Raw genomic sequence first — 26,179 nt, 5'->3', positions numbered from 1 at the left:
TGATTTTTTTGGAAAACCGACCCGTAATTATTTTCAAACTCAATGAATTTTAATGCGAACAAAAGATACTGTCGAAATGGTAGCCACAGTTTGCCTATCAGTATATTTTTAACATAATTAAAACATGGCAACTTCTAACTTTAACCATGGACTTACTTTAACTTAAATCGGTAGTTTAGCGTTTCTATACCACGTCCAAAAAGGAGATTTTCTTTGGAAGGCAAAAGCAACAATGGCACTTAAATGGGGGATAATTAAACGACTTGCCTCTAACTGAATGCATAATTAGTCCTAATCGTAACTGTTTCCAATTACGCTGCGTGCGTAAATTGCTCCAATTGTTTTCCAGTATCCGAAATTGGGGAGTATTGTTCGAAATTGTATATTTCTTGTTTCCTTTCTATTTTTAGTAATTGCATTCTTATTGTATCTATAGTAGAGGAGTCTAAGCGAAAATTTTCGGATATACTCGAGCGCAATGGGATATACATGCAGAAAAGTGAGCATTTCAATTTGAGCGTGACAGGAAATGGGAGAGTCACAAGGTTGCGAAAATCGGCCATGACCTTTAGTCGCGTCCAAATCGTCAGTATTTCGAATAGGAGCTACTTGAGGGTTCACTTTACTACCAGTGAAAGGCATACATCGTATTATAACCTTTTTCTTTTTAGCATCTAATCTACACGATCCGATAGGTCCCCACGACGCCTGAGTAAATCCCTATTTAGCCTCTTGGGCTCCCCTACTACTATAATAGTGTGTGCTAGTGGCATTTCAATGGCAGCCCACCGGTCGAAGGAAACTTGTTCAACCAATTAACATGTTGAGGATGTCTATTGGGGGAGATCTTAATAGAATGGGATTTATGGAACCATGTTAAGGCAAGGCGGTAGCCAAAGATAGAAGAGCATAGAAAGCTACTGAGTTAACCAACTAGTTCTAAAAAGGAATGAAAGAATCATCAATCAAAGAAAGAAGAACGGAATCTATTTAAAATTATAATTATATAAATTATAATTATAATTGATATTGCTTTTTTTATTCTGAGGACTAAATAGAATAGCGAATACTTTAGTATAAAGTATACGGAAAATCCTAAGGCCAATATGTTACTTAAGCAAACAGGTCTATCTAATGAAGACGAGAAGGCATACCTATTATGACGCCATTAGGTTAAAGTCTATAATTTAGCAGTAACAATGTGTTATCTTATAAATCTTACACAATAATGATACAATTTCTTAAATGGGTCGTAAAAATAGCTAAGCAATAAAAATCGATTACTTGCATAGATATTATTTGCATTACTATACTTTATTCGGACCTCAGTGACATGGCAACTTTATAAGGACGACGACGAAATAAAAGATTCTTTGCAGACTTTTTTTGAGATGATGCTTGCTGATTCTTCTCAGTGAAGAAAAGGCATTAAAACCAGTGTGGTAGATGCACTTGACGATTCAAAAGCACTTTTTTAAAACTTTATTGCAAAACCAAAGAGTTATACAAAAAAAGGACTTAAGGCTCGAGAACCTTATCTGCCAATTAACCTAGGAAGGTGTGAGAGGTACCTAAAGTGGGTGTGCTCAAAAACAATGTGAAAAAGAAGAGATATTGTAGAAGATTTCGTTAAAGGTTAATTGAATAAGAAACTTTTTAATGCTATTCACCTTGAAGCAACGTAGATCCCTGACCCTGCAACAAATGCTGTTGCAAGTTGACAGAGTGCAATTGCTGCAGCAGTTGCAACTGCGTCGCCGGCGACAGCGCTGCTTCTGACGCGAGATACGCCGTCGGCGCGACCGGTGTGTTCAGCCCCCATAGGCTCGCCTGCATCGCTTGGAGTTTCTTCTGCTCCTTCTCCTTCTGCGTGTCGGCAAACTTGACTACTAGAGGCGCTGAGCATCCTTCCATCGTTTGACTGTGGTGCAACGTCTGGAATTTTTTGAGAGAATAGTTGGATGAAATTTTTTTTGACGTTAGTTAACTAGAAACTATAAAGAGTACTGCTACTAAACACTGATCGTGAACGATTTGCCTTTATTCAATAGTCATCTAATAGGAGAGTTCATTCCAATGAAAGAATGATTATTACTATAGAAATTAGGCTCAGATTTGACGCAAATACGAAATCACGACGCGAAAAAAAATCCGCGTCGAATTGTATCTAAGCCACTGAAGTTGGTCAAAAGATGGATTAACTAGGTACCTACTTCTAATTAAAATGATTTCTTAGTTATGGCCGCCTGTTTGTGTCGTATAATATCTCCTGTGTTCGTGCTGTGGAGTACCGCAGTCAGGTGTTCTTTGATGGTCTCCTACCGCTCTCATTGTACCACGCTAATATCAGACTTGTTGGTATTGTAAAAGTTACCTCGATTGGAGACGAAGGTGAAAAATGTGCACCCCTTACTTTACTTCAGTGTCCCGCAGCACGCTGCACTCTTCAATGGCCTCTTACCGCATCCATTCTACCGAGCTTACATTCGATGTATTTTCGTAATCTATATATATAAAAGGAAAAGGTGACTGACTGACTGACTGACTAATCTATCAACGCACAGCTCAAACCACTGGACGGGTCGGGCTGAAATTCGGCATGCAGATAGCTATTATAACGTAGGCAACCGCTAAGAAAGGATTTTTGAAAATTTAACCCCTAAGGGGGTGAAATAGCAGTTTGAAATTTGTGTAGTCCACGCGGATGAAGTCGCGAGCATAAGCTAGTATTGTATGATTTACCTTGATGGCAGCGATGGCCGCCTGCTTGGACACGAAGGTAACGAAAGCGCACCCTTTGCTCTGTCCCTGCGCATCCCGCAGCACGGTGCACTCCTCAATAGCGCCGTGCCCAGCGAACAGCGCGCGTACGTCGTTCTCTGATAGCTTTTTATTGAGCATCCCAACGAAAAGCTTGCGTTCTGTGGACAATGGAAACAGAATATTAATATCATTAATCGTCAGGTGCGTCTTACAGCTGCAGGCATTTAAATGTCATTAAGAGACACTACATATATGTATAGAAGACAAAGATTTTAGAATACATGGATATAATTTTCCTTCTGGGTTTTTATCCTTCAGTTGATGCTAAAAACCCTGAAGTCTCTTATTTCATAAAAAATATTATGTGTATCTTAAATACTAACTTTTTGTCATTTTACAATAATTTACATAGGCAAATTTTAAAAATTGTAGTTAGTTCTAGGTGCATGACTTTTCAGCGTTCGCTGATAAGTGTTCGCTTATTGTTATTGGTATTGCTTATAGTTCGAATCCCAAACGTTGGATGTGTAAAACTTGCAGGACGGAAGGTTTTACACACGCACCTAAACTTCTTGTGCTTGTTAAAAGCATTGAATGAATGAATGAATGATTTACGAAATATTATGCATTACGAATCACGATTTATTGATGAAAGACATTATATCTGTTGTAACTATGCAAGTACACAAAGCCTTGATTGTTATTTAACTACCGTCTCCAGATGATCCTAACGACCCCACTCGTATATCACGGGCCAGTCGAGGGTTATGTAAATTGTTTAACGAACGTCGCCATCCAAGTCTGACGGCGCACTTAAGGCATTAACATTTTAAAACGTTATTTGTGTTAAGTACACAGTTACTGGGCTTAAAGCTCAACGTTCGGAGAATCTTCTTTGAATATTCTATGCTGCTCGATCCTTAAGGTCCCCGCATGCCCCTATTTGTGTTCAATGCTTAGGTACCTTTTGTTTATGTTACTTGTTGCTTGAATTGAACAAGTGAGGGCTACGGCATCTCTCAGGTTACCTGTCCATTTAAATGTATAAGAATAAAATAAGTTAAACAGCTTTTTCATCATAACCATTATCAACCGATAGACGTCCACAGCAGCCACAGCTGGGCATAGGTCTACTGTATGGACTTTCACACGCCACGGTCTTGCGCCGCCTCCAGCGGCTTCATGCGACTCGTTTGACGTCGTGATCTAGTGGGGGTCTTCCAACGCGGCGCTTTCTGGTGCGAGGTGGCCATTCCCCCACTAGGTATACAGAGGATATCAAACGAGTCGCAGGGAGCCGCTGGATCCAGGCCGCGGCGCAAGACTGTGGAAGTTACTCCAAGGGGTCTATGCCCAGCATTGGACATCTATCGGTTAACGATGATGATGATGATGAATATAAGGCATCTTCGAAAATCATTTTTTAACTTCGATTCAACGGAAAAAAATCGAATATATTATTTACTAGTAGACACTAAAAGTTCAGGAGGTACTAGAGGCTGCTAAAATCATTGGTCCTACACCAGCTATCAAAAATCTATCCTCGCCAAATGTTTACCCTGGCACACTGCCATGAAATCTGGGTTGCTGTATCCAATATCATTTAACTTCGAAAAAGATTTATCGACATAGTGCCTACCTACAAACAACAGGTTCACTTTGGAAAGGTTCTCTTTTTAAAACAGTAGGTAATTTCTAAATTGACTCTATGTCTGAGAAAATAATGCTTACGAAATACGGCGTCCTTTTTCATTCGAATTTATTTGAATAGCAACACGAAGTAAAGGTTGGTCGGTACTGTGGTCTTGTCTTAGCTTGGTGTCTTAGAGAACGTCACAGACAGTGAAAGTTATGCATGGTCTGTGGATCTATGGTACAAATCTAGAGTGAAGTGTCTGTGGCTAACTTCATATCAGTCAGTCGTTCATCGACATTCGTTTTCGAGAACGCTTAGGCACCGCGCGTGTGTACTGATTAATAAGGAACCAACATGGCGGCCTAGGAGGCCACCAACAACAAACACGTGTAATTAAATCCAAATTAATCTCCGATATATACATATATTATTCAGATACAAGTTAGCCCTTGATTGCAGTCTGGTGGTAAGTGATGCTACAGTATAAAGTAGAAGCGGGCTAACCTGGAAGGGGTAAGTATATGGCAGTTTTTATTAAAACCACACCCCTTTGTTTTGAACTGATTTAACAATGCAAATAAGCAGGGGGTTTACTTGAATATTGTAGTCTTATCTCAAACAAAACGTAAACATTCTGGGCATTTTGCTCCTAAATTTAAACATTCATTGAAACGTACCAAGCGTACAAAGCTTTCGAAATCCGCTGTGCATACGAACAAACTTTTTTGGTTTCGGTTTTGAGGTCATAGAATTAAATACTTTTCGGTATTACAATGCGTTGTTAGTTCAATCGTATTGCTGCTATCGGCATTTTCGGTATGTTGGGAACGAGTAGGTATATTTTATTATACCACATTTGATTCTATATCATACCAAATCTAAATAAAAGGAAAAGGTGACTGACTGATTGTCTAACTAACTGATCTATCAACGCACAGCTCAAACTACTGGACGGATCGGGCTGAAATTTGGCATGCAGATAACTATTATGACGTAGGCATCCGCTAAGAAGGGATTTTTGAAAATTCAACCCCTACGGGAGTAAAATAGGGGGTTACCTTTTCAATTTACTCCCACTTTCGACCTCTTGGGATTTAAATCCAAATATAGAAATCTCACGCGTAAAATATTGCTCTGCGCTAGGTTCAGAGTGCCAAAGTATTGAAATTCGTGGGAATTATATAACGGGTACTTTGCCATTTTTTTTAAATATTACGAAATGTGTCTCGCCAAACTGGTGGGCCAGTTTGATGGCGAGCTGAACCTAAACATGATTATTAAACTTTAGGTATCTTGCATACCTACCGACTTAAACTAAAAACAATAAATTTAGATCAAGGATTGGTCACCACCTAAAATATTATAATAGGGAGGTGGGTTTTGATTGCTAAATTCACAAAACCTTAAAACGTGTAGATAAATTGAATTGAATTATTGAATTAAATAATTAAACTCTATACTCAACATTATTTAGCATTCAAAAATTTTACCAGTCCGCTTCTATTTGTGTTTTAAGTAACAGACTCTATTTGGTTTCAACCGGTATTTTTCGCTATCTTTTATCTAATTTATCAGTTTATCTAAAACTTTACGTGGATTATGACGTGTAATTCTACAAATTAACCAGTTAAAACCGATTCAGGCGAGATGAGAAAGCTTTAGAACGTTTTTAGAACGTGTGTATGAAATTTCATTGAGAATCAAACGTGTGTTTGGAGTGCGCTACGAAAAAACTCCTCATAATATAACAGGGTTGGAATCCAGTACTTTCCCACCTCTAAACTTACTAAAAATGTCCATTTCAGTAGTAATAGCGAACTGCGCAGTAAGTATGTGGGTATAATATAACCGCTAGCTACCAGAAACGTATGAGGAATGACGTGTTTTACACGCGGGACACATGTTGCCCGGGATTTATTGCTTAATATAAGGAGAGAAATAAGCAATTGAAGGAGTTTACACAGCACGGACCCGCCGAGCCACTGCGAGCGTGCCGTCCCGAGTAATTTTAAGAAGATTTTCTGAGTAGGTTTACGTATATCTTCTTCTTCTTATAGTGCCGTGCCAAGACATGGGTCTGCCCGTAAAATTCAAATTTAATTTGGTTATTCACAATTTGTAAACTAATGCGACAAAGTAGACTTTATGGCATTCAAATTTCGCCCCTAGCAATATCATCTTTACAGGTCATTTTCAGAAATTAGTCATAATAATGACTAATTTGTGTTGTGAGTAGCTCACGACAAACTCATTATTTTGACTAATTTCTGAAACTGGACACTTTCAAGTAAAGATTTTTATACAAGCCTGTGAAGATGATACCAGGTGCTAGGGGCTCAATTTGAATGCCATAAGCCTACTTTTTTTGTCGCAGTTTACAAATTGCGAAAAACCAAATTAAATTAGAATTTCGCGGGCAGACCGTGTCTTCCACTTTAACGAACATAAATCAAGTGCCTAACTTGAAAAGTTACACTAGGGCCTCAGTACATAGCTTAGGTACCTTATACCTAGTACCTACTACTATGTTATATTCATTTCAATAACATTGGAAACTTCTCGAAACAATTTGTCTCGAATCGTCAAAAGCCGTCTGATATTGTAACACTTGAATAAATCAAATCCACGACAATGTGAAACGATCAAACTCTTCCCAGAGTTGAATCCGTCACAGACCGACTCAATCGTTCTATACAATATGTAGAATGGGATCTCGGCTTCACGGCAAAAGCCGATCCTGCTGGGCGTAAGTACCTACTGATCAAGTGATCAATTGTATAAATAGTAAATATGTGGAAATATACCGTGTACACGTAAATTGTTGAGGCGTTGTTCATCTATCTATATACGCAATACATAACAATTTTAAAATTATAATAAGTAATAACAGTACCGTAGAGACCGCGTCACGCGACACTAAAATATGTTCGAGTCCCCACGCCAACAGAGATGCAGTGGACAGCGACAGTGTCGCCGGAACCAGTAGTGTCGCTTGCGGCAAGCAGCACGGTCGCTTGTCGCTATCACCAGTCGCTGTCGCCTGCCCCCGGTCTCGGACAAGCCTTTTAGGGTCGCGCCTCTCTGTCGCTCACCTCAAATGCTCTCCATACTTTTCTATAGAAAGCAAGTTGTACAAGTGCGCACATCTCAGTCGTTTAGGTCAAAGTCTACGTTTAGTGTAGTAGGTACACATGGGCTGACGAGGTGACAAATTTTTTCTAGGTATATCAGAACTCACAAGCACGCGATGTAGGAAGACGGGTTGAGCCGACACATCGTTACTTGAAGGTCAAAGATTTATATGCAACGATACCGGTAACCGGGTAGCGCACGGTACCAAGAACTACAGCGTGTCGTGTTATATTTGCAGGGGAGCATTGTGTGAGACATAAAGCATGAACATTGGTGTTGGAATTTTCTTTGATCTCGGCATATTCTGAAGAATGTTTTCATATTTGTATCCATTTTCGTGCTTGTCTAGAAGAAGCCTGATTGTACTGAGATACACATTTTGAAATGAAATGAAATCTATTTTATATAAAAATCACAATTCGATGTCCGTCACCGGAAGCAAGCTATCTCTGTCTGATTAGGTCAACCTACCTCATATTGGAGAATAATTAAGGAGTCTTTTGCAAGTTCATTAAAATAAAATATCAATATAAAGTCACGGTACGAAAAGGGATTAGATTAGCATTAAAATGTTGCAAGAAAACGAGTCGAAATCCGACACAGGACGAGGTCGAGCGTGGATTTCAATCTCGTAAAAAAGGGTAACCCACATCAAGCGGCGCGGGAACATGCCCCTCGTTGGACATGCCAGACATGCCGATTACGATTGGACGAGTACCTAGCTAGACCCTTGCAACAAAAAGGTACAGTACGCGACAGGTCAACATGGCAATCGGGGAGGGAACGCCCCGCACACCCGCACAGCCCACGCGCTAACCCGGAGCAGGCGAGCGCGGGTGACGTGCGGGTATGCGGGGCTTCCCCCCCGCCTCATACCCTGATTGCCATCTCGACCTACTGCGGACTATACAGACATAAGCAAAACTATAGACAGAGACTTGAAAAAGTGAAGCTTACCATTCTATTATAGCACACCATAAATAGATACAGTGATGCACTCGAAGTTTACGGATGTATGTAGTTTTAACAGCTTTGTTAATGCAACTCATCATGATCATCATAGTTGATATTGTGAAATGGTGATGATAAAAAGAATACCCGGCTGAGTTTGGTGTGGGCTTCTTACCAGAACCCTACTAGCTTTATTTTTAATTTGCGTGATTAATAATCAGCATTCATCGATGTAAGCATTACATAAATTACCTTACAAATTCAACAACTGACATTCAAAAATGGTACCTATCTATACTAATAATATTAGTATAGATAGGTACCAAGGTTATTATAAAGAGGTAAAGATTTTAATATTGTTTGTAGGAAGTAATATCTGGAACTACTGAACCGATTTTGAAAATTCTTTCACCAGTAGGTAGAAAGCTACATTATTCTTGACCTAGGCTTTATTTCATTTTCAAAAATCAAAGATCCGTACGAATATTGTAATAAGCTACTCGTGCAAAACCGGGGAGGGTCATTAGTTTTGAATAAAAAGCTTTGACTTTGACTAAGGTAGGAATATTCCTCACGCATCTCGGTTCCCTTTATACTTTTCATCTAGTCTGTGCAAAAAGGATTTAATTCCGCGACCTCCAAACCTACTCAGAAAACTCATCCATACGAAACAATGGACCTCAAAGGAAATGCTACGCTCATTGGCTGGAATAGAATGTGCCCGTGTTAGATTGACAAAGTTGAAATACTTGAGTCCTACAAAATGTATGTCTATTAGGTTATCTTAATTTATTTTAATTGATTTATACATCTAAATCTACAATGATGTTATAAAGAACTAGTGTATAATTTTGGTTGTAGAGGGTAGGTAATCTCCGGAACTAAATGATCCAATTTTGATTTTTTTTTCACTGATAATGAAAAAAATATTAAAATCGGATACTTTCAAAGACTGATCCATGAGTGCTCACTTCACTACCCATATTATAATTGCGAAAGTGTGTTTGTTGAGAGATTTGTTGACTTGTGTTTCAATCACGTTGCAACGGACCAACGGATCGGCATGATATTTTGCATGGATATATTATTATGTAGTTAAAAAACTAGAAAGTGCTATAGGCTAATTTTTATCAAAAACTAGCTGCCCCGGCGAACTTCGTACCGCCTAACAGTCGATTCTTTTTCAGGCAATTTTTTAAATTTTTCTCTCTCGTACTTCAAGGCCGCCGAGTTTCTTGCTGGTTCTTCTCGGTAGGAAGGCATTCCGAACCAGTGGTAGATGCTCCGACTATTCGTAAGTACTTGTAAAAATTTATTCGAATAAAAAAGTTTTTTATTTATTTATAAGGAATATTTTAAAAAAAGAATTAGCGAAATCGGTTCAGCTCTTCTCGAGATTTGCGATCAGCAACACATTCAGCAATTCATTTTTATATATAGAGATAAAGAGTATCCAAGGCATATTAAGAAACCTAAATCTACGTGAACGAAGTCGCGGGGATAAGCTAGTTAGTAGGATATATTTAGATGTTTATTCCAGGCATGGACAATGAGCGCAAACCATTTGCAAATTCTACGGCTCTTGCATCTCCTGAATGAATGTTTAATATTCGGGAACGACGCGAGCAGGATGTGAAATCATCTCGGAGGATGCTGCGGTCTCGTATAACAACAACAGGTTTTGTTTGAGAGCGCTACGAAATTCACTAATGGCCTGCCCCATTTTATTCAGGCTTTTTCGACCGTGAACTGTGGATTTGAAAAGGAAGTGCTATTCTTATAAGTACCTACCGTAGGGTAGGTACTTATAAGAATAGCACTGTCTGTCCGTCTGTCTGTCATGAAAACCTATAGGGTAGGAACCTACTCCCTGTTGACGTCGAAACATGAAATTTGGCAGGTAATTAGGTCTTATAGCACAAGTAAAGGAATAAATCTATAAACCGTGGATTTGTGATTACATCACACAAAAAAAATGTGTTAATAAACAAGTAATTAGCATTTTCAAAGTAAGAAAACTGTACCAAGTGGGGTATCATATGAAAGGGCTTACATATGATACCCCACTTGGTATAGTTAGGGCTACCCGAGTACGGAACCCTCGGTGCGCGAGTCTGACTCGCACTTGGCCGGTTTTTTTAGGTAAAACAAGGTACCCTTATAGTTTCGTCCAGTAGATCTGTTTGTTTGTCCGTCCATATGCTCATTGTGATCGTTGCAATAGCTCATAAGTTATCATACTTTTAAGCTAACTTAAACTAAATAGTAATTATATAAGTCATGTCAGCAATTTTCACGACAAAAACGAGCCATCTCGTATCATCCAAATCAAATTTATTTAGTTTCCTATTTTGCCAATTCTTCCTTTATACAGGGTGTAACCAGAACGCTGGCAAAAACGAAGACAGGTGATAGTATAGTACTGATGATTACTGATATAATAATTAATACCACAAAAACATCACAAAAAATCTATAATTTTGTAAAAGTTTACGATATATTGCAAATAAAACATCTGATTGACGCTAGAGGTCAACGAACGTTTCCTATGTAGACCACACGGAGACAATGCACCGTCGTAGGCGGGGCATTGACCCGAGTTTTGCACGCTACATTACGGGTTTAAAAAATACGAAATCACTAAAACAACAAAACGAGGCAAATGGTTATTGGTATTGGATTGTGTTTAGGTACTATAACAATACGCTAAGTTTTTGCTAGCGTTCTGGTTACATCCTGTATAAAGTTAGAACTGCCAAAATAGGTAACAATAGATAAAACACAAACAAAATACTAATAAGAACGGTAAAAGGTCTCAACGCGGCCAGCTTATCACTTTGAACCAATTTAAACGTTGTCGTAAGTTGTAATTGTGTACTTAAACAAATACCATTTTAAAATGTTAAATGCCTTAATTGCGCCATCACGCTGAAAAGGCATCGCTCGTTTATCTAATTACATAAACCTGGAGTGCCCCGTAGACAGTAGGCTACGTTTAAGGTTTTTAAAATAATTGATAATACAAGAATAGGGAAAGCATTAAGACAGAGCTACAGAAGGCTCTAGTCAGACGAACATTTAGCCATCACCATCATCTCGGTATAAGCTAAGCTGATTCATAGCTCCATGATGTCGATAAACGAAACAGACCCATCGCATCTACACACACGAAACGTTTTGCGTCATCTACATTTATCATACGGATGGCTATGGTTTGGAATACTCTTCCACGATATGTGTTTCCTACCAATTACAACCCGGGTATCTTTAAAACAAGAGTGAATAGGCATCTTCTAGGCAAACGCGTCCCATCTTAGGCCGCATCATCACTTTCCATCAGGTGTGATTGTGGTCAAGCGTTTGCCTATGATGAAAAAAAAAAGACGATTCTGGAGAACTTCTAATCCATACTTCCATACTAATATTATAAATGCGAAAGTGTGTCTGTCTGGCTGTCTGCTTTCACGGCCCAACCGTTCAACCGATTTTGACGAAATTTGGTACAGAGATAGCTTGCATCCCGGGAAAGGACATAGGCTACTTTTTATCCCGGAAAATCAAAGAGTTCCCACGGAATTTTTAAAACCCTAAATCCACGCGGACGAAGTCGCGGGCATTATCTAGTAAGTAATAATCTTACTTAGATAAATAAAATAAATGTGGGTTTCCCCATAATACCTACATCTTTCTAAAGGCTGCTGCAACACATTCTGTTCGCCTAGGCCTTAAATGTTTTGAGTGCCAGCTCTCATATCTTCGGCTGCCGTCGAAGGTCATCTGTCATCGTAATACGACATGCTTTGGCTCTCACGGCACGGCGTAGTTGATTTGATTGATTGACATCTTGGATCGTGGTTAAGTTAGTGAGCTATGACCGTGGTCAGTCTAACAACCGACAAGAAAACGCACTTGGGTTTGGGACGTATGTCATGGTATGCGAGCTGTGGTTTGGCAAAGCCTTTACCTTCTGGCTTAATAGATTTTGTCAAACGCTTGTGAATTTGACAGACAGTAACTAAAAAAAAGGTAATAGATAGGGGGTCACAACAAATTTGGTAACCATCACCGATATGGATTTTGTTGCCCTGTTTGAGAGGGCAACGGTCTGAAGACAAATATGCTACTCTGCCGGCTTTGAGTGGTTGACATAGGTATTTATGGCGCCTGAAAAACGAGTTATCGTTACCAAAAATTACATGATAATATGGATATGGCTGGTGATGGTATAGAAAGTAAGTACTAGTTGTGTTCATGCAAACCGTATAAGGACTGATCACGATTCAGTTGCGTTTTCGAGCTATGCCCTTCTAAAGTACATGCAAAAATAAAAACGACAAGAAAAATGGCTGTTGCTCATGTAGAAAGTAAGTGCTAGCCTTACACATGCAAATTATGTCCAAAAATTTGGTTGCGTTATGGAGCAATGCTGATTCAAAAAATCTGCTTATATGGAGCTCAAAAAAAGACTTGAATGGATATGGCTGTTCATGGTGTAATAAGTAAGCTCTTGTTTTGTTTACATAAACCCCGTAAAGGCTGATCTAAGATTTGGTTGCGTTTTGGAGCTATGTCTGTTCAAACATATTGTTAAAATAAAAATGATGAGGAATATGGCTGTTGATGGTATAGATAGTAAGTACTATCTTTACACATACAAACTGCGTAAAAAAATATCAGAAATTCGGTTGCGTTTTGGAGCAATACCGGTACAACAATAATACAAACACAATTCAAACACATTTGAAGAAATTGATTTGGTAGGACTAAAAATAGGCGGTGTAATAAAGGCATTAGTCCATTTGTTCGATTCGACGCAGGGACAAGTTCATTTCCAAACAGCAGCCAACAGGATAAATTCCCTACAATAAAGCGACACTTAAGCGACAATAACGGGGCAATATTCAAATGGCCCAAACGTGCCTCTATTATATCGTCCAACTATGGCCACTATTTGAGGCCACTCTAAATGGAGTGTCATGGCTGCCGAGGTGCCAAAGGATTCAACACACATGACACACTTGCATGCGATTAGCAAGTACAACATCACGATATAAATTATAAGTGCCTATTTGTGTGACAAAAATGAATACTAATTGTTTTTGTGATGACACAGACTGTGTACTGAAGGTTAGAGTTATAAATTAGAGTAGTTATTAGCCCGTTCAATAGGATGTCTTTGACAGAAATGAAAATAAGTAAGTACATACGCAAGTACTAAAGTTTTTAGGGTTCCGTACCTCAAAAGGAAAAGGAACCCTTATAGGATCACCTTGTTGTCTGTCTGTCTGTCTGACCGTCTGTCCGCCATGTCTGTCAAGAAAACCTATAGGGTACTTCCCGTTGACCTAGAATCATGAAATTTGGTAGGTAGGTAGGTCATATAGCACAAGTAAAGGAATAATTCCGAAAACCGTGAATTTGTGGTTACATCTTAAAGATGGGATTTTGTTCAGATTTTTTTGCGCAACGGATCAGCCTGGCCGTCCAACACGGAAATGCAACCTGTATTCTTGTTACCATTCCACGCGGGCATGATTTGTATAGTAATTAGGTAAGGCTAGCTTTAAGTTTAATTGTAATATTTTCATTAAAGAAAGAAAGTAATAAAATCTTTAATAAATATTTGCTTAAAAATAATAACTTTTTTAGCGTTTAGACTATCATGAGTGATTTCCATTATATATAGCATATTTATATATTTAAGACTGCGACGCGTGCGCGAACTGACCCTCTTGATAAAGGACCCCGGATGGGTTCGAAACTAGTCGGGTTAACGTCGACTGGATACGTGAGTATAGCCGTAGAAATATACTATACATATAAATAATAACTTCATACAGCTAATAATTTATAGCAACTTCCAATCACTAAATGTTTGTACGTATTCAATAGAAAAGCTTTCATTGAAAACTCTAACAAAAGATTGGATGTTCGATCACAAAGCCATTAAGATGAAAAATACACGATCTCGGTTGGCTGAACATCTTAAGGATACGGGACGCAGCCCCATTAAATTTCGTAATCCTTCTAAAGGCTCCTTTACATTATAAGAACTTCTTCATGAAATTTCTTAGGTATAATGCGTCAAAATGACTCTTCACGCGTCATTTTAACTCTATATGGGTCAACTGTCATGTCAAAAGTACGGTTTACCTTTAAAATAAGCACTAAAATCGAAAATAAAACTTTCCACATGCAATTTGACACAAAGAATTAAAATGGCGCCTTAGGAGTCATGTTTTACGGACTATACGGCCTTACAAACTTAAGCTGGCTTATAACTTACAAATGAAACCTGCATCTGAAGTACTGGTCACCATCATGATCAACCCATCACCGGCCCATTACTGAGCACGGGTCTCCTCTCAGAATGGTTTGGGTCATAGTCTGCACGCTGACCCAGTGTAGATTGGCAGACTTCACACACCTTTGAAAACATTATGGAGAACTCTCAGGCATTCAGAAGAGAAAGGGCGGAGGGCGGAGAGAAAACCCTTCACCATAAAAACAAACAACACCATAAAAAAAGTGATATTTTAATTGTAAAAAATGTACATGAAAAGTTAGAAGTGCGTGTCCGGCATCAAAGACCCTTGAGACCTTAGTCTTTATTAGTCTCTAAGCTTTCAGACTTTACGTTCTTACACCATAAATGGTGAAGGAGCCCTAACTAAAGTCTGGAGCGAGTTGTGACGCTAAACGGGAACTAATTAGCTACCACCTTATTAAGTAGTTACAAATTTGTCAAAACTTGTTAAAGCACCAGCGCGCTGTTACTGCCACTACATAGTCTGTTTAATTTGTCGGAAAAGGTTGTACCAAACAGAACGCGGTGGCAGCGCGTCTAACGCGGCTGCTAGAATTTGTTATACACTGCTCTAACAAGTTCATACATTTTAAATATCGAAACACTAAGCCTACGTCATAATAAATATAGCTTAGCTTGTTTTTATGTCGTAGGTTAAATTAACAAATTTTCCCTTGGAGCGTTAGGTTTTTGTAGATGTATGGATGAACTCCAACCTTAAAAACTATTTTACCTGTTCAGGTAAATTGCGTTTAAGTAAACAAAGTAAAGTAAAGTTAACGTTAAAGTAAACGTTTAGAGTTTGATGCTGGACATTCATTGACGTTGTGGAGATCTGTGTTTTGTGTTGGGATTCAAAATGTTCCTTAAGTCAAAAGTTCGTTCTTTATCCATGTAACATCTAACCCACCCAACGCTCTAAAGCTTGCGACCCAGCCTTGTAAAATCGGTTGAAGGTACTAAAATTTTAACTTTAAAATCATGAAACACTAGATTCATTTCACTTTAACCTTACTGTGTTTCGACGCTCGAATTCAGCGTTGGTGAGATTTGGTATCTCATACTATGCACACTGCAATCCTATTAGGCCTACTGCACAAATATACTATTTCGTGCCTACTGTATGAAGTCGTTGCGCACTGCAGTTTGATATAGTCCATAGCTCCTTGTATTACAAATTCCACAAACTAACGCGTGCATTCAGTATTGATTATATGTAGACCGTACCTACTCCTACCATGCGGTTAAGTGCCGTCGCGGCGCACTGCCGTTACGCATCGTATGTGTTTCAAGCTTTACTTAGTTTGTTTAATTTGTCGCCAACTTCGCAATTAGGTACTTTATTACAATTTCGCTTACGTAAGGCGACAAAAACAAACCGTGTCGACGTCAGTAAAGTCATATAATTTTATACATTTAGGTTTAACCTAGTCATAAAATTATGCGACTATGTGCTTTTTGCTCACAGAATTCATGAAAAGGTAATAGAAATGGCATCTGCTGTTTCTAATACCGGTGATAGCACAGCTTTAGTGATACCGTGTCGCGGATCGCCGACTAAGCAATTTTTGCGCAAGGCGCACCCACACAGCCGAGGCACGGTGTCTTTTTTGATGACGACAACTTAAAACAAGCCTGCCTGGAGGAGATTGAATTAGTTCAAGCAATAAAAATACCTTTACTTCCTGGTAGGAATATGTATTCCGGAAATTTCCGGCCTGTCTTCCGTACGCCCTCGTACGTACGGGGCCGCGGAGATTTGCGAATTTAATACTGTTTTCCGGAGCTGGCGCGGAGCCAGGCCGCGTGGCAATTGAAACCGAGCTCTGAATTTTGTTAATCGCCCTTATGAAATTATATTGCACGCACCGATGCTAAGTCTTATTGTTATGAACTTATGAATTTACCCGTGAGTACCTACCTACCTATAACTACCTAACACTACACAATATTATGTTTGAATTTTGTACAAAATAAAAAAAGGAATTCGTGATTTGCTTCGTGAAAAAAACCGGCAAAGTGCGAGTTTCATAAACTAATTAATTCAAAAACTATGATGCGTAAAAATAAAAAAAAATCTGTTTTAGAATGCACAAGTGAAGCCCTTTCATATGATACCCCATTTGATATAGTTATCTTACTTCGAAAGTTGAAAATACTAATTTTTAGTTTATGACACCAATTTAATTTTTTTTTGTGGGATGTAACCACAAATTCACGTTTTTCAGATTTTTCCCCGAATGTCATGCCAGTGAATGCCAAATTTCATGATTAAAATGTCAACAGTAAAATGTCTGTCGGTCTGTCAAAAAACCTACAGGGTACTTCCCGTACCCTGTGGGTTTCTTGACAGACCGACAGACAGACAGACAACAAAGTGATCCTATAAGGGTTCCGTTTTCCTTTTGAGGTACGGAACCCTAAAAATTGCCCCGATTGCTATCTCAACCTGTCGCGTACTATAACAATTACTTTAAAACGCCGAGTCTAGAAACTTGAGATTTTGCATGTAGGTTTTCTTTATAACTTAGACCTCCCACTAAGAAAGGATTTCCAGAAATTTCACACACTCGGAGGTGGGAACGGTTCAGCTAGTTAAAAATATGAAAATAATATTTCTAGCTTTATGCTAAACTTCCAGTTTATTCAATAAAGTAACTAATTCATACTATTAAAAATGCGAAAGTGTGTTTGTCTGTCTGCTAGCTTTTATTATTGCTACTATGCAAATGTTTGGGACCGAGCTCATAGGAGATGTACGTCGGACATAGACTAATTTTCATTCGGGAAAATCAAAGAGTTTACGCGGGATTTTGAAAAAGGCTCAAGATCAAAGCGGACAAGTTATGTATAAGGTATCAATCTAATGAAACCATAAAAAAAGAAAATCCATCGCTATCCATCAAGTAGAGTATAGATCGGAATAGCCACACTTCGTACACGCGTTCTACCATTGTTACGGCCGAGGATTGACTCGCCGTAAATAAGACGGTAAATCTCCGCTTTATCGACGCCATATGTTTGCACCTGATCTGAGCATCAAGTGTACACCGACAGGGAAATAGAGGGCGATGAATGAAATCGAGATTAAGTGTTCTTTTATACAGGAAAAGTAAATATTGAATTAAAGCGATGTGTCTGTGATGTAACTCTGTAAGGTATGAACGCCCGTGATCGAGCATTGCCGTACATTTTCTATTAGCATGGATTATTTTTTATTAATTATTGTTTAAATAATAAAGGGCCCTTTGTAAGATAAATTCATCTTAATCACAGAAAATATAATAATAGCCTAAGTAAATGTTGCTGCAAGCCGAACTTAACTTAATCCTAACTAGAAATAGAAGTCTCTTGAATTCGGGTATGAATTTTGTAAATAATGTTTACATATTATTTGTTAACTAAATATATTATATTATAAGGAAAAGCTGACTAACTGATCTATCAACGCGCAGCTCAAACTACTGGACGGATCGGGCTGAAATTTGGCTCGCAGATAGCTATTATGACGCAGACATCCGCGAAAGGATATTTGTAAATTAAACCCTAACGGCGGTTACGCACTCGTCCGATCCGAATCCGTAAAAATACGTTCCTTTTTGTTTTGTATGGGAGCTTATGACATATGTCGTAGATAATCGCTGGTATCCTCACGGATGACGGATATAACTCGGATGATGGCTGTGCAGTGCGTAATCGCCGTTAAGAGGGTAAAATAGCGGATTGAATACTTGTGGACGAACTATACTAGTTCACGTGGACGAAGTCGCGGGCATAAGCTAGCCGTCAAATAGGTATTTTCAGTATATTTTCGCCACTCAATTCCCGACTGTTACAATGAGCACGAATGCTAATGTACTAGGAAGTGTTTCCATTCACGATCGCACTCAGTTCGCGTGGAATTGAATAAATTTGAAAGAGGAATGAGCCATATCGGCAGAGAGAGGAATCATTGTGAGATGAGCCGCTAAAAATGAGATCGACTCCACAGGAATTGTAGGATCGGCGACGTAACACAAACGTGGTATTAAAATCTACTATAGTGCACACTTTTAAGGGTTCCGTACCTCAAAAGGAAAAACGGAACCCTTATAGGATCACTTTGTTGTCTGTCTGTCTGTCTGTCTGTCAAGAAACCTACAGGGTACTTCCCGTTGACCTAGAATCATGAAATTTGGCAGGTAGGTAGATCTTATAGCTGACATTTGGGGAAAAGTCTGAAAACCGTGAATTTAGGGTTAGATCACATAAAAAAAAATTAACTTGTGGTCATGAACTAATAGTTACTATTTTCAACTTTCGAAGTGAGTGACTGTATCAAGTGGGGTATCATATGAAAGGTCTTCACCTGTACATTCTAAAACAGATTTTTATTTATTTTTATGCATCATAGTTTTTGAATTATCGTGCAAAATGACGAAAAAATACGACTGTAGTCCGGAACCCTCATTGCGCGAGCCTGACTCGCAATTGGCCGGTTTTTTTTTATTCCGATACAAGTTAGCCCTTGACTGCAATCTTACCTGGTGGTAAGCGATGATGCAGTCTAAGATGGAAGCGGGCGAACAGCTGGAAGGAGTATGGCAGTTTTTATTACACCTTTGGTTTCTACACGGCATCGTACCGGAACGCTTAATCGCTTGGCGGCACGGCTTTGCCGGTATGGTGTTAATTAGCCACGGCCGGAGCCTCCCTGCAGACCAGACCAGAAATTTAGAAATTATAAAATTCCAAACCCCTGCCGGGAATCGAACCCGGGACCTCCCACTAATAAGACCACAGCGCTTACCACTGCGCCAGGGAGGTCGTTTGTGAGAAATAAATTTGAGAACCCACTCGCAATATCTGCTCTACAAAATTACAGTTTGTAATAACTAATAAGTGTTATGAAAACTATGCCCCGTACGGGTAGGGCCCCAGCACACGAGTAGCCCCAGTGTAAAATAAATCAGGCTTTATCCCACTCTTTCTAAATAAATAGGCAAAAGGAAAACTACAAAGAGCATAAGTATAACCTAATATTATGTAACTAGTACCAAAGTATAACAATATTCGCACAGTTTCTCATACAAAATGTAGCACACTGCGCGCCAGTAAAAAATGCCTGCGTATTATATTTTCTTTGACGCCCTTTGATGTGAGAAAAACGTATTCAGGGCGTATAACACAATACAATCAGAGGCGACGTAACACTCTAAACGGGGGATATTATATCGAGAACAGTGGAGGGGAAAATTCACATCAAACGACAAGGGGAAAAGTGACCAGAATATGCTTTTGACCTATTTTGTCATCGTTGTCAACCGATAGACATCCATATTTTTTTATTTTTTATTTTATTCAGATACAAGTTAGCCCTTTGACTGCAACTCACCTGATGGTAAGTGACGATGCTGTCTAAGGTGGGTGCAGTCTCCTGGAAGGAGTATGGCAGTTTTTATTAAACCCATACACCTTTGGTTTCTACACGGCATCGTACCGGAACGCTAAATCGCTTGGCGGCACGGCTTTGACGGTACAGTGGTAACTAGCCACGGCCGAAGCCTCCCACCAGACCAGACCAGAAATTTTGAAATTATAAAATTCCAAATCCCTGCCAGGAATCGAACCCGGGACCTCCCACTAATAAGACCACAGCACTTACCACTGCGCCAGGGAGGGTATATAGCTAAATATATTGTCTCTATACTCTATCTAACTCTTCTTGAAAAGCCATCTCCTATCGGAGGTTGGCAATCATTAGGGCTATCTGCACCTTGGACACTGGCACTGCGCTGAAAATTCAATGGGCGTTAGCCACTGTTGTTTACGCCCAGTGACTTTTTGTCTTTGTCATTTGTATGGGATTGCGCAACAGAGAGAGCCCTATATTTACTTCTCTCCATGGTTAGAGTACCTATGGTAGGGATTACAAAGCGCCACGGTCACCTAGATCCAGCGGCTCCCTGCGACTCGTTTGATGTCGTATGCCCACCTATAAGCGCTTTTCGGTGCGCGATCGCCATTCAAGCACCTTGCAGTAAGTACTGTACATCGGTCTTTAGAATGACATTTCGGCTTTGTAGAGCGTTGTCTCTGTCACTCATACCTATATGCAGTGGCGTGCAAGTCATAGAGGCATAAATGCACTGCTTACCACAGTTGTCAGTTATAGCTCAATGCATATTTTTCATTTTACCCTCTCAGTGTACAGGCTCCTACTTAACTAGTGCCTACCCTGGCTTCAAAACCTGTGCACGCCACTGCCTATATGACGTTTTGTCGGTCTCAACGATAGAGACAATGCTCTACAAATCCGCTATCTCCTTCTTAAGGTCATTGTACCAACATTATTTTCTGCCGCGTACTGTATGTATTATTTGCTCTGTTTATTTTGGAAAACCCGTTATTTACAGTTTAAATCTAGAAAGTCTGCCTCAGTTTCATTGATCGATAGAGAAACCCATTGGGGATGCGGGCGATTTCTAAAACGCTGAATTCTGTCAACTTGTGAATATCATTGGCACAGTTCACGATCACGACGACGGTTATAAGTAGGTAGGTCCTATAGCACAAATAAAGGAATAAATCCGAAAACCGTGAATTTGTGGTTACATCACAAAACAATTATTAAAATGTGTTCATGAACAAATAATTAGTTTTTTCAATTTTCAAAGTAAGATAACTATACCAAGTGGGGTATCATTTAAAAAGGCTTTACCTGTATATTCTAAAAAAAAATTATTTAATTTTATGCATAATCGTTTTTGATTTATCCTGCAAAATGTCTAAAAAATACGACTGTAGTACGGAACCCTCATTGCGCGAGCCTGACTCGCACTTGGCCGTTTTTTCTGGTGTAAATAAACTTTAATCGGTTTAGTATTTTGTAGGTAGTTTTATGAATAACTGTGATAGTGTCGTGTTCACTATAGGCCGTGAGCCTGCGAAGACAATGGCAGGTACCTACCTAGGTAATACCTATCTAGGTATTACATAACATAGTATGCCAGACATGTCGCACGCGGGAGCCATGTTGAATGGTAACAATTCATTGCACGGATTTTGTACGGAACAAAAAAACTCTTACCTCCTTGTAAAATACGTTAAAATCGCTAACATTGTGTCATGTGCAGAGTGTAAGAAATATTTGTTGGAAATGCATTATTGTACAATGTAGGTATATGTAGGGTTAAACTCACGTATTTCATCGACATTAGCCCAACTAGTTTCGAAACCATCCGGGGTCCTTTTTCACTAGTCGAAACTAGTCGGGCTAACGTCGACCGACCAAATACGTGAGTAAAGCCGTTTTATCATACATGTATAATGGAAATCACTCACGATAGTTTAAACGCTAAAATGCATTATTGGGTTGAAGCTTTGCGTCTATTGTTAGCGCACTTATAATAATTAATTATCTCCGACAGAAGTCACGTGATGTGTTGCATCACCATCTTGAATAGATTGGTATAAAAGCGAGTATTTGATGATTCTTAAGGCAGTCTGTGTTCAACCTCAGACTCATTCGACTATTAAATGCTTTTGTGTTTAGGTCGCATTTCTGATTGAGTGGTTTCAATAGCAATTGTGCCCTAATCAAGTTAATATTGCAGTAAGGTTATTATGAAAGGCAAAACTCTCGATAAACCGCTGTGTGTCGTGGTTAATATTTAACTTCACTTCTGGTATGTTTATACTATATTCTAAACAAGGCATTTTTTTTGTTTAGAATACTCTTCTGCGATCTATGTTCCTTACCAATTACAATCCGGATATCTTTAGACCAAGAGTGAAAAGACATCTTCTAGGCAAACGCGCCCCATCTTAGGCCACATCATCGCTTTGTGTGATTGTGGACAAGCCAGTGCCTGAAGTGCATAATAAACTCTTTGATTTTCCGGGATGAAAAAAAGCCTATGTCCTTCCCCGGGACGTAGGCTAAATCTGTACCTAACAAATTTCATCAAAATCGGTTAAACTGTTGGGCCGTGAAAAGCTAGCAGACAGACAGACAGATAGACAGACAGACAGACAGAGACACTTTCGCATTTATAATATTAGTATGGATATGGATTAGACTGTATACTTTGACGTAAGATTTTTTACACCTTAATATGACCTGTTATCTCCCAAAGCCTCCATGATTCAAACAAACATCCAAACAAACGGTAGTGTTGGGGGTAATACGCAGAGAAACTTTTAGTTTTTTATAAAATAACGAAGGTCTCGCATGCCCTAACTCTCTCTATATAATGTTTTAAATATTTAAGTACATGTATATTTCTTTTTATCTATTTTACATTTTTTTCAAACAACGCCAACTTGTCAGAGATGTAAAAATTCTGCAAATTTAATTTAGCGTTAACAATGTTATTGTTTTAAACGAAATCCCGCAACAGACAAGCATAGGAAAGTATGCCAAGCACTTTAATCCTTTTAATTCCAACGAATGCACTCGCACGGCGCGCTACTAATAAAGTGGAAACCGCGTGTTTTATGAAAATTAATTAAAACCGCTCGCTGAATTGCCCTCCCGCGACTCACAAGTGCGAGATGACATCGTACTAAGACTTGCTTCGTATGAGATTTTATATCTCACTAACGTTTATAGTATTCGAGTGTCGAAAGTAGAACTAAAAACACAATAACTTAACACACAAATGATGGTAACACAGAATTAAATAGTAGACAACCTCCCTGACGCAGTGGTGAGCGCTGTAGTGTTATAAGTGGGAGTCCTGGTTTCGATTCCCAGTTTGGGAATTTATAATTTCTAATATTCAGCCGTGGCTATTCTACCATCCTACCGGCAAAGCCGTGTCGCCAAGCGATATAGGTAACTAGATGATGCCCGCGACTTCGTCCGCGTGGATTTAGGTTTTTAAAAATCCCTTGGGAACTCTTTAATTTTATGGGATAAAAAGTAGCCCATGACCTTCCTTGGGATGTAAGCTAACTTTGTACCAAATTTCATGAAAATCGGTTAAACTGTTGGGCCATGAAAAGCTAGCAGACAGACAGACAGACAGACACACTTTCGCATTTATAATATTAGTATGACTTGGTCATCGTAGGTAACGTTCCAGTATGATGCCGCGTAGACCAATCCGAATCCAAAAGAAAGCCCGTTTTCATCTTAGACTGCATCATTACCACGTAAGATAACAGTTAAGGGCTAATTTGTATTCGATAAAAAAATACTCTAAGCTGATATCCGCTTCTACCTACGTATAGACGAACATGAGCTTTAACAAAAGGTAATTACGGTACATTTTACTTTAAAGCTGAAGTGTTTCGACGTTTGAATTCTATCAATGTTGGCGAGATGTAATGTCTCATACTAAGCTCAGGCTTTTCATTTCGCTTGTTATGCTATCGCTCTCTGTTGCAATCACCATGAGGTTTTTAATTCCTGGATAATCTATAAAATGCAAATTTTTTTGACACCCGTTTCCTTGGCCAGTCTTTGAAATGACAAAATGTGTAATAATTATGGGTTTAAGACCTAATAAATAAAACATTCGTTTAAGATTTGCTTAATATCATTTGTTTAATATTCATAATGAGTGTAAAATACTCAAAGAAATAGTAAATAATTAAACAGTCGTAGCTTTAGTTTTAAGTTTACGTATTAATTATTATAACCTCATCTCATAGTAAGTATTGCAAATTCAGAAAGTGACAAACAAATTTTTTTACAATAATACCCAATCTGAATTTGTTGATTTGAGTTTGAAAAAATGCATTTTTCAATACCTAGGTACTGTTATTTTAATTTAATATTTTGTTACCAGAAAGAGCTGATGTTACAAGTTTTCTTTCTTACCTGAAAATAAAAGGAAAACATAATTAGTCATAAATACACTTAATTTTAAATTCTTGCAATGAAAATCCACACTCATTAAAATATGTCTTTCGGTGTTCGGCGTTTCGGCTATTGTCTATTTATATGCGTTTTTACTTTTTGTAGACTACTAGATCTATAAAAACGCATACTCACAACCTTGAATGGGAAGCTGGAAGAAATCTCTGTTTAGAGATAAGCATTTCCGATGTAACTTAATTTATTATTACTTTGTAACTACAATGTTTGGTACATAAATAATAAAAATAAAATAAATAAATAAATAGGTACCAATAAAACGTGAACTCTAAAATAATAATAACAAGGAGTAATTATCAAGATCTCTACAGACGTCTATTTTCAAAACAACTCCTTATTAATGTCAGTCCCGCCTTACGCTAAGTCTCTCCTAATACGCCCTAATACGGAGCATCTCAGACGCCCTAACAGACTACTCGATCCCCAATTAAGCCGTCTCGATACCTGAGTATTATCGATGTGAATCGATTCTGTTCCCGCTCGACTCGCCGCTGATCCCTAAATATTGATACTAGATATTCCCCCCTGTCGAGTCGGCGTCTTTCATTACGCTTTTGTTCTGTTAGGTTATGACTCGCTCACTCGCTCCGGGTTTGCATGGATGAGCTTTACCTATTACATATGACTTATACTGAGATCTATACAGCGTGTTTGATAAATCATAAGCTCTACATGATAATTTCTCATCATTTTGATAATCATAGCTTGCTGGATCTAATTTTAACACCTCTTCTATTGTTCCTATTTTCTTTTTCGTTTTTCTCCTTCTATCTACTTAGTTTCTCATCGCAAGCTGTGGCAATCACTAGTGGGTCTACAAAATAGCATTTATACGTAACTAAACTATTTCTCTTTTGTGTAGTTTTAAGTTTTTATTTGTTGATTGTCCTTTTGAATAAAAAATAAAAATAAAATAAAATAAAATTAATCATAATATTATAACATGACTATAATATAATCTAAGGATGCCATAAGTCTGTTTGAATCTATAAGCTTTATTTCTTGAAGACTGTATAACTTTTATTTTGTTTTTCCTTTAACTTATTTTGGTATTTGTGTTATTTTGTTAAGTTAATAATATCTAGCTTTGATTATACGTTTTAAAGGGCAATAACCTAATTCGCCTAAGAATCGACACACACTTGTGACACATACAATAATTCTTAGCATAATTTATATTCTTTATTCCAAATAATAAAATTTTACGGACACTTCTTAATAATATTATTAAACAAATAAAAATATGTTTTATTGACTAGTATTCCGTTTAGTCCTTCCGTCCGTTGTAGCGTCTTTGCCTACTGTCTGGAATGGAAGGGAATGAAAAGCGCGGAAAGCGGACAAATGCAGCTAACACCGGACGTCCATTATCGACTCGAATCAATTCGATATTCTCACCTCACTCGATTTACAAATATTGACACCCGATAGTCTACCGATAGTTATCGGTAGGTAGGTTCACTCACTTATCCTATCAGCTCGAATCGATTCATGGTCTTAGTACATTTACAAATATTGACTCTCG

The 26,179-nt window shown here is 38.5% G+C and overlaps 1 protein-coding gene across 14 annotated transcripts in view; it reads right to left on the bottom strand.

The window, feature by feature from the left end:
- The window catches only part of LOC117984500 (CUGBP Elav-like family member 1), a 462,287-nt gene that overhangs the window by 14,205 nt on the left and 421,903 nt on the right, over positions 1-26,179 (bottom strand). For all 14 annotated transcript variants that reach the window (XM_069500135.1, XM_034971131.2, XM_069500137.1 and 11 more), the window contains 2 exons: positions 2,743-2,921; positions 1,671-1,935 (listed from right to left, as the gene is read on the bottom strand). In XM_069500135.1, the coding sequence (XP_069356236.1) occupies positions 1,671-1,935; positions 2,743-2,921 (444 nt within the window). The remainder of the gene's footprint in view (positions 1-1,670; positions 1,936-2,742; positions 2,922-26,179) is intronic.

The sequence above is a fragment of the Maniola hyperantus genome, chromosome 8 (genome assembly GCF_902806685.2).
Source record: "Maniola hyperantus chromosome 8, iAphHyp1.2, whole genome shotgun sequence".
NCBI classification, from domain to species: domain Eukaryota; kingdom Metazoa; phylum Arthropoda; class Insecta; order Lepidoptera; family Nymphalidae; genus Maniola; species Maniola hyperantus.
Note: the sequence above shows the minus strand (reverse complement) of the source record. Positions and strands in the feature narration are given on the sequence as shown.